At 47.0% G+C, this 16,315-nt stretch overlaps 1 protein-coding gene across 2 annotated transcripts in view; it reads right to left on the reverse strand.

Moving 5' to 3' along the window:
- Positions 1 to 9: 9 nt before the first annotated feature.
- Positions 10 to 16,315, reverse strand: part of epn3a (epsin 3a) — a 40,644-nt gene continuing 24,338 nt past the window's right edge. For both annotated transcript variants that reach the window (XM_029729124.1, XM_029729122.1), the window contains 6 exons: positions 15,865 to 15,954; positions 13,174 to 13,260; positions 7,518 to 7,713; positions 6,244 to 6,417; positions 2,542 to 2,784; positions 10 to 2,186 (listed from right to left, as the gene is read on the reverse strand). In XM_029729124.1, the coding sequence (XP_029584984.1) occupies positions 1,897 to 2,186; positions 2,542 to 2,784; positions 6,244 to 6,417; positions 7,518 to 7,713; positions 13,174 to 13,260; positions 15,865 to 15,954 (1,080 nt within the window). In that variant the 3' untranslated portion in view covers positions 10 to 1,896. The remainder of the gene's footprint in view (positions 2,187 to 2,541; positions 2,785 to 6,243; positions 6,418 to 7,517; positions 7,714 to 13,173; positions 13,261 to 15,864; positions 15,955 to 16,315) is intronic.

Here is a 16,315-nt window from a genome sequence, read left to right on the forward strand (position 1 = left end):
TGCCAGGTGTTGTTATTAGTTCATTATACCCTTATATTTGATGATGACAATCAGTGTTTCACAAGTAATGATCGAGCAATGAGAGGGAAAATAATCATGATATCAATTCATACATTCTTCTAATATGTTGCGTTGCTAATAGGGTCGAATGCGAGCTTCCTAACTTCCACTGCAATTGAATTTCCACTTCTCCCATTGACATCAAAGCTTGAAGTGAGAGCGTTAGGATTTGCCCCCTATAGTGAATCCTGCAGTGGTTCCGGTCTCTTGAAAAGCAGATTTCATTCCGATATCCCTCAAAAGGGACTCCAGTCCACTACAATAGAACTACCTTAGAATCTCTCTCACCATCACCACAGTTCCATTCCAACAGCAAACCACCCTTACACAACAACTCAGTCAGACTGAGCCTTACTAGGCCTAATGCAACAAAAAGGAAACTTAAAACTCAGTGTTCATTATATGGATGGTGGTTGGCTGGCGTCTCATCATTGGCGTGGAATGTTCTATGCCCGTTCTCAGAAATCAGAGTTGTAGTCGGTGCTGGGAATCATTCTGAACTTTTACAGATAGAAATAGATCGAATAGAGCCAACAGGCTTCCCCTATTCTATCTGATACATTTCTATCTGAGTTGCAGTCTGTGCTGGGAAACATTCTGAACGGATAGAAATAGATTGAATAGAGCCGGCACGCTTCCCCCTATTCTATCTGGCAGACAATCATATCTGTTCTACGTGATACATTTCTATCTGAGCATTCTGTAACGTTACATCCTCCTGAACAGACTTGTCAGAGTTATCCCCTGGGGCATCATGGGAGAGATAATAGGAGAGAAAGAGTCAACTAATGAAAGCAGTCCAGAGAACGGACCGACCAATCAGCATAGAGCAGTGCGGCAGGAACAGTGAGCGTCCTGCCAAAGTGCATTGTGGTCCGTCAGTCGGAGAGATAAGCAGGCATATCTGGTGTACAATCAGTTCAGTGCTGGATCAGGAGCAACAGTGAGGAGCCAATGAAACTAAAGTATGCAGCAGAGTGGGCGGGGCATGTGACTGTGTAACAAGCCGTTGGAAAAGCAGTTAACTAACCTGATCCAAGATATGTTCCTGCTGTATAGCCAATGATCCATAGGAGTTGGCAGGACAGCACAAACAGATCTGAGACCAGGTAAGTGCAGACACACTCATCTGTAAAGTATTGCTAATTACTTTAACATGGAAATGTCTTCACCTGCTGTGCTTCCTATAGCGGAGGATGAGCTTGGGCATCGGCGTGTATGTACAGTATCTGTCATGGTTTAGGATTAGGTTACTATAGACCTAAACACGTTCTGGCCATATTCTCTTTCTACCTCTCGTTCCTCCTCCATCACTCCCTTCAGCAGAGAGGAGTAACAGGACAGGTTGTGGTTAAAGCGTAGAGCAGGTCGTAGCAGACGCAGTAGCAGAGGCAGCAAGCTAAGGGTTACAGTACTATAGCCCATAGAAAAACAACAACAGAATAACAACTTAAGGGGATTTCAGTTCAGTCTGAATTCCAGTTGTTGAGTTTTGAGGTTAGATTGACAGAAAACAACCTAATAAGAGTCATTTCTATTGTCTCTGTTCCACCCAGCAGAGTTAGAGGACAGACAGACCAACATGAAGGCCGGCCGTGCGACAGCGGGTGGGACAGCGGGTGGGACAGCGGGTGGGCGTCCTATCACATCTGATTACAAAACATCGGCCGTCGTTTTCTATTCAGTTCTCGACAATTCCACATGTTGAATCGTCACCGCTCGTGGACACCCAGCAGGACACCGCTCGTGGACACCCAGCAGGTAATCTACTGCGCATGGCAGAAGTTGGTGTTGGTCTATCTTCCATCTTAGGGGTTCAGTTCAGCTGGACAGACATCATAGGAAGGGATTCTGACTGTGCTGCTCTCCCAGAGACGAGATGGAGGAAAGAGGTAACAGAGGCTGTGGCAGCCCAGGTATGTCCAGGGCTCCATGGGTGGGCTGGGTGAGGGAGGAGGGCAGGCTGGCCGGCTGGTGGCTGGCGGGCAGGGGCAGAGAAGCACTGTAGGGCAGGGAGGGAGGACCGGAGGGGGGGACGGGGGACGTGGAGCTGGGACGCATCTGATTCAGGGTGAGACGAGGCTGTTCACTCTGGAACGGGTTGAGGGGAGATGGAGTACTCAGACCTGGAGGGGGGAAGGAGATAGGGGAGGAGAGAGAGCAAGGGGGGAGCAAGAGGTGGGGGGCAGAGAGAAAGTCAGTAGAAGCACTTTTAACCATTACACGTTAAATGTTTAAATACTTAAGCTGCTCTTAATTATTACATTTGTCCAGTAAGCTGCGATAGGATCAATGGAATAGTCCCAAAAGTGCAAACTTCAACCTGCAATAGCCCCAGGTCTGAGTAAGTGACTGAGTAGCACTTTACTTGTAATTTGGATGGGGTACATGGTTTGCTGTAGAGCAGGGATATGATTGACTGTGTTCACCTGAGAGGAAGGGGTTCTTGTTCTGTGAGTGAGTGACTGTTTCAGTGTTCACCTGAGAGAAATGGGTTCTTGGTCTTGGCTGGGGGGTTGGCTGGTATCAGGCTGTCCAGATTGACCAGGGAGGCCCCTGTGGGCCCCAGGAAGGATTCAGGGGTCCGGCAGGTCCGAGGGCTGGGGACCCCCAGACTGTCCCCTATACGAGACAGATCAAACAGCTCCGGGCTGCCCTCACCCTCACCTCGACTGTTCAGGCTGAAATGACCTCCGTCCATCGCCTCGTCAAACAAGTCACCATCTAATGGAGAGTACATCAATATATGTTTAAATGATCAAATATGTTTAGAAATATACAGTGCCTTCGGAAAGTATTCAGACCCCTTGATCTTTTACACATTTTGTTAAATTACAGCCTTAATTTTTAGCAAATGTATATATTTTTTTTTAAATGATACCTTATTTACATAAGTATTCAGACTCATTGCTATGAGATTTGAAATTGAGCTCAGGTGTATCCTGTTTCCATTGATCATCCTAGAGATGTTTCTACAACTTGATTGGACTCCACCTGTGGTAAATTCAATTGATTGGACATGATTTGGAAAGGCACACACCTGTCTATATAAGGTCCTATAGTTGACAGTGCATGTCAGAGCAAGAACCAAGCCATGAGGTCGCAGGAATTGTCCGTAGAGCTCAGAAACAGAAACGTGTCGAGCACAGATCTGGGGAAGGGTACCAAATTCTGCAGCATTGAAGGTCTGCGAGAAAACAGTGGCCTCCATTATTCTTAAATGGAAGAAGTTTGGAACCACTAAGACTCTTCCTAGAGCTGGCCGCCCAGCCAAACTGAACAATCAGGGGAGAAGGACCTTGGTCAGGGTGGTGACCAAGAACCCGATGGTCACTGACAGACCTCCAGAGTTCCTCTGTGGAGATGGGAGAACCTTCCAGAAGGACAACAATCTCTGCAGCACTCCAACAATAAGGCTTTATGTTAGAGTGGCCAGATGGAAGCCACTCCTCAGTAAAAGGCACATGACAGCCCACTTGGAGTTTCCCAAAAGAAACCTAAAGACTCTCAGACAATGAGAAACAAGATTATCTGGTTTGATGAAACCAAGATTAAATTATTTGCCCTGAATGCCAAGCGTCACGTCTGGAGGAAACCTGGCACCCTCCCTATGGTGAACCATGGTGTTGGCAGCATCAAGCTGTGGGGATGTTTTTCAGAGGCAGGGACTGGGAGACTATTCAGGATTGAGGCAAAGAAGAACAGAGAAAAGTACAGAGAGATCCTTGATGAAAACCTGCTCCAGAGCGCTCAGGACCTCAGACTTTGGCGAAGGTTCACCTTCCAACAGGACAATGAACCTAACCACACAGCCAAGACAACGCAGGAGTGGCTTCGGGACATGTCTCTGAATCTCCTTGAGTGGCCCAACCAGAGCCCGGACTTGAACCCAATCGAACGTCTCTGGAGAGACCTGAAAATAGCTGTGCTGCAATGCTCCCCAAATATAGGTGTGCCAAGCTTGCAGTATCATACCTAAGAAGAATCGAGGCTGTAATCGCTGCCAAAGGAGCTTCAACAAAGTACTGAGTGAAGGGTCTGAATACTTACAGTACCAGTCATAAGTTTGGAGACACATACTCATTCAAGAGTTTTTTTTCTTCATTTTTACTATTTTCTGTGAAGCATGGAGGAGGAGGTGTGATGGTGTGGGGTGCTTTGCTGTCTGTTATTTATTTAGAATTCAAGGCACACTTAACCAGCATCGCTACCACAGAATTCTGCAGCGATACGCCATCCCATCGGGTTTGCGCTTAGTGGGACTATCGTTTGTTTTTCAACTGGACAATGACACAATACACACCTCCAGGCTGTGTAAGGGCTATTTGACCAATAAGGAGAGTGATGGCGGGCTGCGTCAGATGACCTGGCATCCACAATCACCCGACCTCAACCCAATTGAGATGGCTTGGGATGAGTTGGACCACAGAGTGAAGGAAAAGCAGCATATGTGCTCAGCATATGTGGGAACTCGTTCAAGACTGTTGGAAAAGCATTCCTCATGAAGCTGGTTGAGAGAATGCCAAGAGTGTGCAAAGCTGTCATCAAGGCAAAGGGTGACTACTTTGATTTCTTTAACACTTTTTTTGGTTACTACACTGACATTTTCAACCTGTCCCTGATTGAGTCTGTAATACCAACATGTTTCAAGCAGACCACCATAGTCCCTGTACCCAAGAACACCTAGGTAACCTGACTAAATTAATACCGACCCTTAGCACTCACGTCCGTAGCCATGAAGTGCTTTGAAAGGCTGGTCATGACTCACAACACCATTATCCCAGAAACCCTAGACCCACTCCAATTTGCATACTGCCCCAACAGATCCACAGATGATGCTATCTCTATTGCACTCAACACTGCCCTTTACCACCTGGACTAAAGGAACACTTATGTGAGAATGCTATTAATTGACTACAGCTCAGCGTTCAACACCATAGTGCCCTCAAAGCTCATCACTAAGCTAAGGACCCTGGGACTAAACACCTCCCTCTGCAACTGGATCCTGGACTTCCTGACGGGCCGCCCCCAGGTGGTAAGGGTAGGTAACATCTGCCCCGCTGATCCTCAACACGGGGGCCCATCAGGGGCTCAGTCCCCTCCTGTACTCCCTGTTCACCCACGACTGCATGGCCAGGCACGACTCCAACACCATCATTAAGTTTGCCGACAACACAACAGTGGTAGGCCTGATCACCAACAACGATGAGACAGCATATAGGGTGGAGGTCAGAGACCTGGCCGTGTGAGCCAGGAAAACAACCTATCCCTCAACATGATCAAGACAAAGGAGATGATTGTGGACTACAGGAAAAGGAGGACCAAGCACGCCCCCATTCTCATCGACGGGGCTGTGTTGGAGCAGGTTGAGAGCTTCAAGTTCCTTGGAGTCCACATCACCAACAAACTATCATGGTCCAAACACACCAAGACAGTCGTGAAGAGGGCACGACAAAGTATATTCCCCCTCAGGAGACTGAAAATATTTTTCATGGGTCCTCAGAGCCTCAAAAAGTTCTACAGCTGCACGGTTGAGAGTATTCTGACTAGTTGCATAACTGCCTGGTGTGGCAACTGCTCGGCCTCCGACCTCAAAGCACTCAGACGGTAGTGTGAACGGCCCAGTACATCACTGGGGCCAAGCTTCTTGCCATCCAGGACCTCTATACCAGGCGGTGTCAGAAGAAGGCCCTAAAAATTGTCAAAGACTCCAGTCACCCTACTCAGACTGTTCTCTCTGCTACTGCACAGCAAGCGCTATCGGAGTACCAAGTCTAGGTCCATAAGACTCCTGAACAGCTAATCAAATGCCTACCTGGACCATTTGCAAACTTTTGACTGGTATGTAAATGTGATATTTCGTCTTTATGGTGTATTGTGTGTAGATTGACGAGATGTGTTTTTTTACATTTTTTTTCATCAATTTTAGAATAAGGCTGTAACCTAACAAAATGTGGAAAAAGTCAAGGGGTCTGAATACTTTCCGAAGGTACTGTATGCTTCTGCCCGTACATACATATGTTACATGTTGTTACATGATACATAGACATATGTTAAATGAAAGGTACAGTCTGTCTGTCTGTCTGTCTGTCTGTCTGTCTGTCTGTCTGTCTGTCTGTCTGTCTGTCTGTCTGTCTGTCTGTCTGTCTGTGTAGCCATAGGGAGCCAGAGATAACCAGTCACCTGTAGGGCTGCCAGTTCGAAGAGCATCTGGGATAGAGAATGGGTCTACTACCCCCGGGGTCTCCCAGGGGTCCGGAGGGGACAGGCTACGCTCCCAAGGAGGGGCGGGGCTACCGTAGGTGGGAGGAACCATCCAGGGAGACTCTATCACAGCGGGGGTGGAGCGAGCCTCCACTGCAGTAACAGGACAGGGTAAGGATTTACATTATTACACGTCTATAACAGATCATAAACACTACATTTTAGCTACATAGAGCTTTATTAACATTATTATTTACTAACTGTTTCACAGTTTTCTTTAATATGAGGGTGTCTATTGGTAAGAGAATAACTACCAGAGCCTGGAATACATTGTGTAATCAATTGATTATTGGCCTACAGTACAGTATGAGTGGTGAACAGAGAGAGAGATAATGCTGGAGGGCAGACAGTACAGTATGAGTGGTGAGCAGAGAGAGAGATAATGCTGGAGGGCAGACAGTACAGTGTGAGTGGTGAGCAGAGAGAGAGATAATGCTGGAGGGCAGACAGTACAGTGAGAGTGGTGAGCAGAGAGAGATAATGCTGGAGGGCAGACAGTACAGTATGAGTGGTGAGCAGAGAGAGAGAGAGATAATGCTTGGATAATGCTGGAGGGCAGACAGTAGACTATAACTGTATTAATGAGTCAGTGCTGACTGAGGACAATAAGTGCAGTATAACGTGGATACAGTCCCAATTCACTCACTATCCCTTTTCCCTGGCCCTATCCCCCGGGCCCTATCCCTTCCTTCCCCCTGGCCCCTCCCCTGGCCCTATTCCACCCCCCGCCCCGGCCCTATCCCATCCCCCTGGCCCTATCCCTATCCCTTCCCTATCCCTCCCCCCTTCCCCCTCCCCTGGCCCTATCCCCCCCCCCGGCCCTATCCCATCCCCCTGGCCCTATCCCCCTTCCCCTATCCCTTCCCCCCTGGCCCTATCCCCCTTCCCCCCCTGGCCCTATCCCTTCACCCCCCTGGTCCTATCCCTTCCCCCCCCTGGCCCTATCCCCCTTCCCCCCCATGGCCCTATCCCTTCCCCCCTGGCCCTATCCCTTCCCCCCTGGCCCTATCCCCCTTCCCCCCTTGGCCCTAACTACACTGTGTACTCATATCCAGACCAATAAATGTCTATGATCCAGACCCTTCAGATCTGCAGTCATCGGAGGAAGAGGTTGGGCCAAGGGGAGGGTTAGGGAGTGAATTGGGACCGGCTGTTAGAGTTCGAGCTCTTTAGAGGCTTGGAGCAGCTCTTACCCAGTGAGTCCCAGGGGTCGGAGGCTGCCCCAGCACCAGGCAGGTGACCAGGCCCAGCAGCAGCCTGGGCCTGGGGGAGGGGGTGGTGGAGAGGGGTGCGGACGTTCCCCCCTGGCAGGTTCCAGGAGTTGGCACTAGCACTAGGAGGCACCTCAGACGACACAGCAAACACCTCCACCAGGTCCATCATAGCAGACTATCCACAGAGAAACAACAAGTAGGTTCTAATCATTAAATAAGTAAGCCTTGGAGCAGCCAGAGAGGCCTATAGAGCAGGAGCCAATCTTCTGTTTCTGTAGTTGGAGGCAGCTTGACCCCTGGACAGGACACTAGTCTGTTGCAGGGCCTTATAGTCATAGTCATATGGGTTATAAGATAGGAGGATAGTCATAGGAGTTATAGGATAGGAGGATAGTCATAGGAGTTATGGGATAGGAGGATAGTCATAGGAGTTATGGGATAGGAGGATAGTTATAGGAGTTATGGGATAGTTATAGGAGTTATAGGACAGGAGGATAGTTATAGGATAGGAGGATAGTTATAGGAGTTATAGGATAGGAGGATAGTTATAGGAGTTATAGGATAGGAGGATAGTTATAGGAGTTATAGGAGTTATAGGACAGGAGGATAGTTATAGGAGTTATAGGATAGGAGGATAGTTATAGGAGGATAGTTATAGGAGTTATAGGATAGGAGTATAGTTATAGGAGTTATAGGATAGGAGGATAGTTATAGGAGTTATAGGATAGTTATAGGAGTTATAGGAGTTATAGGATAGTCATAGGAGTTATAGGATAGGAGGATAGTTATATGAGTTATGGGATATAACATCTCAGCATATATTTTAGCCTTACCTATGCTTTGACTCTCTACTATGGCCTCCAAAACTATGTCGGCGCTATACAGCTCATACAGAGGAGTGTGTTGACTGTTCTGGTTACTGTCCATATGGAGAATACTATAGTGTTGACTGTCTCCCCACTGTCCATATGGAGAATACTATAGTGTTGACTGTCTCCCCACTGTCCATATGGAGAATACTATAGTGTTGACTGTTATGGTTACAGTCCATATGGAGAGTACGCTCCCTTGGGGAGCTCAGACCAGGCTGTCCCCCACGCTCCCTTGGGGAGCTCAGACCAGGCTGTCCCCCACGCTCCCTTGGGGAGCTCAGACCAGGCTGTCCCCCACGCTCCCTTGTGGAGCTCAGACCAGGCTGTCCCCCACGCTCCCTTGGGGAGCTCAGACCAGGCTGTCCCCCACGCTCCCTTGTGGAGCTCAGACCAGGCTGTCCCCCACGCTCCCTTGGGGAACTCAGACCATGTGATGCTATACCTCATCCCCCCCACACAGACAGAATGTAAAAACCACCAAGCCTGTCAAAAATACGGTGTGGAAATGGACTGACAAGGCCATTAGGGAGTTAAAGGAGTGCCAAGACACCAGGGATTGGAACATACTGAAGGACAACAATGCCAACATACACGACTACACAGACAAGGTCACAACCTACATCAGTGGATGTGAGGAGAATTGCATACCATCAAAGACTGTTCTATCACACAGCAACAACAAGCCATTGTTCACTGGTGAGCTTAGGGCTCTTCACTGTGCCAAAGAGGAAGCCCACAGAGCTCTCCGCTCTGCCAAAGAGGAAGCCCACAGAGCTCTCCGCTCTGCCAAAGAGGAAGCCCACAGGAGCAAGACCAGGGTCCTCTATGGAGAGGCCAAAATAAAGATACAGTCAGGAATGAAGTCAGCCAGACAGAGACAGGCTGGAGCAACAGTTCTCCAGCAACAACAACTCATCTGTCTGGCATGGACGGAAACAAACTAGAAACCTTAAGATCCTCCAGCAGCAGACGATCCCTCACTGCACAATAAACTAAACCAGTTCTACTCCAGATTTGACTCACAAAGGCCCCTCAATCACCAAGACAATAACTGTCCTTACCACCCCCTCTCTCCCATCTACCCCACCCCCACCCCTCCCTCTCCAGGTTCCTTTCTCATTTACCCTTCTGCCATCCCAGGAACTTCTCACCCCCCCTCCTTCCCCCAGCCAGTCTGCCCTCCCCTTCCCCCACCCCTGGTCGTCACGGGGCAGGAGGTCAACAGACTCTTTAGGAAACAGATCAGCAGGAAGGCTGCCGGCCCGGACAAGGTCTCTCCAGCCACACTTAACTGGGCTGACCAGCTCTCCCCTGTTTTCACTGACTAATTCAACCACCAGTTCACCTACAGAGCTACCAGGTACTGTCCCATCTCTAGACCTTCACCTCTACCCACTACAGTTCACCTACAGAGCTACCAGGTACTGTCCCATCTCTAAACCTTCACCACGACCCACTACAGTTCACCTACAGAGCTACCAGGTACTGTCCCATCTCCAAACCATCACCTCGACCCACTACAGTTCACCTACAGAGCTACCAGGTACTGTCCCATCTCTAAACCATCACCTCGACCCACTACAGTTCACCTACAGAGCTACCAGGTACTGTCCCATCTCTAAACCTTCACCTCGACCCACTACAGTTCACCTACAGAGCTACCAGGTACTGTCCCATCTCTAAACCATCACCTCGACCCACTACAGTTCACCTACAGAGCTACCAGGTACTGTCCCATCTCTAAACCTTCACTGATGCCTCCGTCGACCCACTACAGTTCACCTACAGAGCTACCAGGTACTGTCCCATCTCTAAACCATCACCTCGACCCACTACAGTTCACCTACAGAGCTACCAGGTACTGTCCCATCTCTAAACCTTCACTGATGCCTCCGTCGACCCACTACAGTTTACCTACAGAGCTACCAGGTACTGTCCCATCTCTAAACCTTCACCTAGACCCACTACAGTTCACCTACAGAGCTACCAGGTCTGTGGTCCACACTGTGAACATGGGCCTACACTACATCCTCAAACACCTGGAAAATCCAGAGACATATGCAAGGATATTGTTGGTGGACTTTAGTTTTGCCTTCAATACCATCATCCCAGAACTGCTACAAGATAGACTCTCTCAGCTGTACGTGTCCAGCTGCATCTTCCAGTGGATCACTGACTTCCTGACCAACAGGACACAACACGTGAAGCTGGGAAAAGACCTTTCAGACTCTTTATCCCTCAGCACCTGGAGCGCCGCAACGATGCGTAGTCTCACCTGTACTGAACTCACTCTACACCAACGACTACACCTCCAACAACGCACCTGTCAAACTACTGTAGGTTACATAGTGGTACGGTGTGTTAACTGTTATATACTGTAGGTTACATAGTGGTACGGTGTGTTAACTGTTATATACTGTAGGTTATATAGAGTGGTACGGTGTGTTAACTGTTATATACTGTAGGTTACATAGTGGTACGGTGTGTTAACTGTTATATACTGTAGGTTACATAGTGGTACGGTGTGTTAACTGTTATATACTGTAGGTTATATAGTGGTACGGTGTGTTAACTGTTATATACTGTAGGTTACATAGTGGTACGGTGTGTTAACTGTTATATACTGTAGGTTATATAGTGGTACGGTGTGTTAACTGTTATATACTGTAGGTTATATAGTGGTACGGTGTGTTAACTGTTATATACTGTAGGTTATATAGAGTGGTACGGTGTGTTAACTGTTATATACTGTAGGTTATATAGTGGTACGGTGTGTTAACTGTTATATACTGTAGGTTATATAGTGGTACGGTGTGTTAACTGTTATATACTGTAGGTTATATAGTGGTACGGTGTGTTAACTGTTATATACTGTAGGTTATATAGTGGTACGGTGTGTTAACTGTTATATACTGTAGGTTACATAGTGGTACGGTGTGTTAACTGTTATATACTGTAGGTTACATAGTGGTACGGTGTGTTAACTGTTATATACTGTAGGTTACATAGTGGTACGGTGTGTTAACTGTTATATACTGTAGGTTATATAGTGGTACGGTGTGTTAACTGTTATATACTGTAGGTTATATAGTGGTACGGTGTGTTAACTGTTATATACTGTAGGTTATATAGTGGTACGGTGTGTTAACTGTTATATACTGTAGGTTACATAGTGGTACGGTGTGTTAACTGTTATATACTGTAGGTTACATAGTGGTACGGTGTGTTAACTGTTATATACTGTAGGTTACATAGTGGTATGGTGTGTTAACTGTTATATACTGTAGGTTATATAGAGTGGTACGGTGTGTTAACTGTTATATACTGTAGGTTATATAGTGGTACGGTGTGTTAACTGTTATATACTGTAGGTTACATAGTGGTACGGTGTGTTAACTGTTATATACTGTAGGTTACATAGTGGTACGGTGTGTTAACTGTTATATACTGTAGGTTATATAGTGGTACGGTGTGTTAACTGTTATATACTGTAGGTTATATAGTGGTACGGTGTGTTAACTGTTATATACTGTAGGTTATATAGTGGTACGGTGTGTTAACTGTTATATACTGTAGGTTAGATAGTGGTACGGTGTGTTAACTGTTATATACTGTAGGTTATATAGTGGTACGGTGTGTTAACTGTTATATACTGTAGGTTATATAGTGGTACGGTGTGTTAACTGTTATATACTGTAGGTTATATAGAGTGGTACGGTGTGTTAACTGTTATATACTGTAGGTTATATAGTGGTACGGTGTGTTAACTGTTATATACTGTAGGTTACATAGTGGTACGGTGTGTTAACTGTTATATACTGTAGGTTAGATAGTGGTACGGTGTGTTAACTGTTATATACTGTAGGTTAGATAGTGGTACGGTGTGTTAACTGTTATATACTGTAGGTTATATAGTGGTACGGTGTGTTAACTGTTATATACTGTAGGTTATATAGTGGTACGGTGTGTTAACTGTTATATACTGTAGGTTATATAGAGTGGTACGGTGTGTTAACTGTTATATACTGTAGGTTATATAGTGGTACGGTGTGTTAACTGTTATATACTGTAGGTTACATAGTGGTACGGTGTGTTAACTGTTATATACTGTAGGTTAGATAGTGGTACGGTGTGTTAACTGTTATATACTGTAGGTTACATAGTGGTACGGTGTGTTAACTGTTATATACTGTAGGTTACATAGTGGTACGGTGTGTTAACTGTTATATACTGTAGGTTACATAGTGGTACGGTGTGTTAACTGTTATATACTGTAGGTTACATAGTGGTACGGTGTGTTAACTGTTATATACTGTAGGTTACATAGTGGTACGGTGTGTTAACTGTTATATACTGTAGGTTACATAGTGGTACGGTGTGTTAACTGTTATATACTGTAGGTTACATAGTGGTACGGTGTGTTAACTGTTATATACTGTAGGTTACATAGTGGTACGGTGTGTTAACTGTTATATACTGTAGGTTATATAGTGGTACGGTGTGTTAACTGTTATATACTGTAGGTTATATAGTGGTACGGTGTGTTAACTGTTATATACTGTAGGTTATATAGTGGTACGGTGTGTTAACTGTTATATACTGTAGGTTACATAGTGGTACGGTGTGTTAACTGTTATATACTGTAGGTTATATAGTGGTACGGTGTGTTAACTGTTATATACTGTAGGTTACATAGTGGTACGGTGTGTTAACTGTTATATACTGTAGGTTACATAGTGGTACGGTGTGTTAACTGTTCCTACCCCAATTCCACCAGACGCCGCCTCTCGTTTACTCTCCTCCAGAGCTTTTTGGAGCAACGACTCGTCTCCTTGGCGACTCCGTTGCTCCTGGCAACACACACAGACACATGGACGCTGTTAGGCATGACATGGCTCGGAGACAAGCTCACTGATTCTAACACTAACACACACACTAACACACACACTAACACACACACACACACCAAATGGCCCCCTATTTCCATACACAGTGCATTATGGGACCAGGACCCAGAGGGCACTATATAGGGAACAAATGTAGTGCTTTGACTCTGGTCAAAAGTAGTGCAATATGTAGGGAATAGGGCTCTGGTCTCAAGTAGTGCTAATTCAGAAACAGTCACAAAAAACAGAATGCGTGGTTAGACAACACAGACTACTAGACCACAACAACACAGACTACTAGACCACAACAACACAGACTACTAGACCACAACAACACAGACTACTGGACCACAACAACACAGACTACTGGACCACAACAACACAGACTACTGGACCACAACAACACAGACTACTAGACCACAACAACACAGACTACTAGACCACAACAACACAGACTACTGGACCACAACAACACAGACTACTGGACCACAACAACACAGACTACTGGACCACAACAACACAGACTACTGGTCCACAACAACACAGACTACTGGACCACAACAACACAAACTACTGGACCACAACAAAACAGACTACTAGACCACAACAACACAGACTACTAGACCACAACAACACAGACTACTAGACCACAACAACACAGACTACTAGACCACAACAACACAGACTACTAGACCACAACAACACAGACTACTGGACCACAACAACACAGACTACTGGACCACAACAACACAGACTACTAGACCACAACAACACAGACTACTAGACCACAACAACACAGATTACTAGACCACAACAACACAGACTACTAGACCACAACAACAAGACTACTAGACCACAACAACACAGACTACTAGACCACAACAACACAGACTACTAGACCACAACAACACAGACTACTGGACCACAACAACACAGACTACTAGACCACAACAACACAGACTACTAGACCACAACAACACAGACTACTAGACCACAACAACACAGACTACTAGACCACAACAACACAGACTACTAGACCACAACAACACAGACTACTGGACCACAACAACACAGACTACTGGACCACAACAACACAGACTACTAGACCACAACAACACAGATTACTAGACCACAACAACACAGACTACTAGACCACAACAACACAGACTACTAGACCACAACAACACGTCTACAAACTGGACATGGATATATGAGTAGGAACGGCATCACTAATTTCACATACCGACTTCACATACCGACTCACACATAGTCAAACATACACATAGACACAACACATGCACGGGTCACACAACAGCAACAACACATGTCTAGAAGCTGGACAAGACATGTGAGAAGGAAGACAAGACATCAGAGAGACAGACAGAGATAGAGAGTCTACTCCAGTCAGAGAGGAGAGAGGAGAGCACCAGTCACTCAGTGAGTAACTGCTTCCATTGTGCCACCCTGGCAGAGACAGGGGGGTAGAGAGAGAGATGGGGGGGTAGAGAGAGAGAGGGGGGGGTGGGGGTAGAGAGAGAGGGGGGTAGAGAGAGAGGGGGTAGAGAGGGGGTAGAGAGAGAGAGAGAGGGGGGGTAGAGAGAGAGAGGGGGGTAGAGAGAGAGAGAGAGAGAGAGAGAGAGAGGGATAGAGAGAGAGAGGGGGTAGAGAGAGAGAGAGAGAGAGGGGGGTAGAGAGAGAGAGGGGGGGTAGAGAGAGAGAGGGGGGGTAGAGAGAGAGAAAGGGGGTAGAGAGAGAGAGGGGGGTAGAGAGAGAGAGAGGGGGGGGTAGAGAGAGAACAACAAAGAGGCAGTAAAACCCAGTGGAGCTACAGAAGCAGAGTGAGTTCCCAGTCTAGAGAAGCAGAGTGAGTTCCCAGTCTAGAGAAGCAGAGTGAGTTCCCAGTCTAGAGAAGCAGAGTGAGTTCCCAGTCTAGAGAAGCAGAGTGAGTTCCCAGTCTAGAGAAGCAGAGTGTTCCCAGTCTAGAGAAGCAGAGTGAGTTCCCAGTCTAGAGAAGCAGAGTGAGTTCCCAGTCTAGAGAAGCAGAGTGAGTTCCCAGTCTAGAGAAGCAGTGTGTTCCCAGTCTAGAGAAGCAGTGTGTTCCCAGTCTAGAGAAGCAGAGTGTGTTCCCAGTCTAGAGAAGCAGAGTGAGTTCCCAGTCTAGAGAAGCAGAGTGAGTTCCCAGTCTAGAGAAGCAGAGTGAGTTCCCAGTCTAGAGAGTAAAACATTGACACGGTGATGAGCAGCCAGACAGACAGACAGAAGGAAAGGAAGACAGAGAGGTGTTGAGCAGAGCTGAAGGACCAGAAGGGTTAAAGACACGGGGGGAGAGAACATGCTCCCCACCTTCCCTTCTCAGTGGGCCAAACCTAGTCCCTATGTAGTGCACTACTTTGGGCCCGAGACTTATGTGGCTAGTCTGGTCAAGCAGTCTGACCTCTGCACTCACGTTTCTGTCTCACTCCGCCATAATGTGAGCTGGTGAGATCAGGCTGGTTCCACCAGGCCACTATATCGCAGTGCACTACATAGTGACTAGGATGCCATCTGGGACAGGGCCAGGGGCACTACCTGCTGGTGCTCCTCTTTGCTCAGGCTCAGGGCGATCTGGAGCTGTCTCTCTTCATCCATATCCAAGGCAACCGGAGGAGGCGAGGCCGGCTATAAGGGAGCCAATCGGTGGAGTGGAGGAGGGGAAATACAAATCAGTCGTTGGTGGATAAATAAAAACACTTCCTAACCTGCCTTGATATTCACATTGGTGCAGTTCCAGGTTGTCTTTTTTACAGACGCACTGCGAATCTCAGAAGAACGCTGTATCACATCATGTGGTTGCTGAGATGTGCAAAATAGGTGACCTGGAACGCCACCATTGTTGATACATTGCATGGAAGGCAAGCCCTCTTTGCCCCTCCCCAAGACAGGGATTGGTGTGTACACCAGAAGAGGTCAGAGGGCGGGATCTCATACCATTGGTCTAAAGAGAGAGGGAGATGGTGCTATTGGTTAGTGGAAACAGAAG

Source organism: Salmo trutta, chromosome 32 (genome assembly GCF_901001165.1).
Source record: "Salmo trutta chromosome 32, fSalTru1.1, whole genome shotgun sequence".
NCBI classification, from domain to species: Eukaryota; Metazoa; Chordata; class Actinopteri; order Salmoniformes; family Salmonidae; genus Salmo; species Salmo trutta.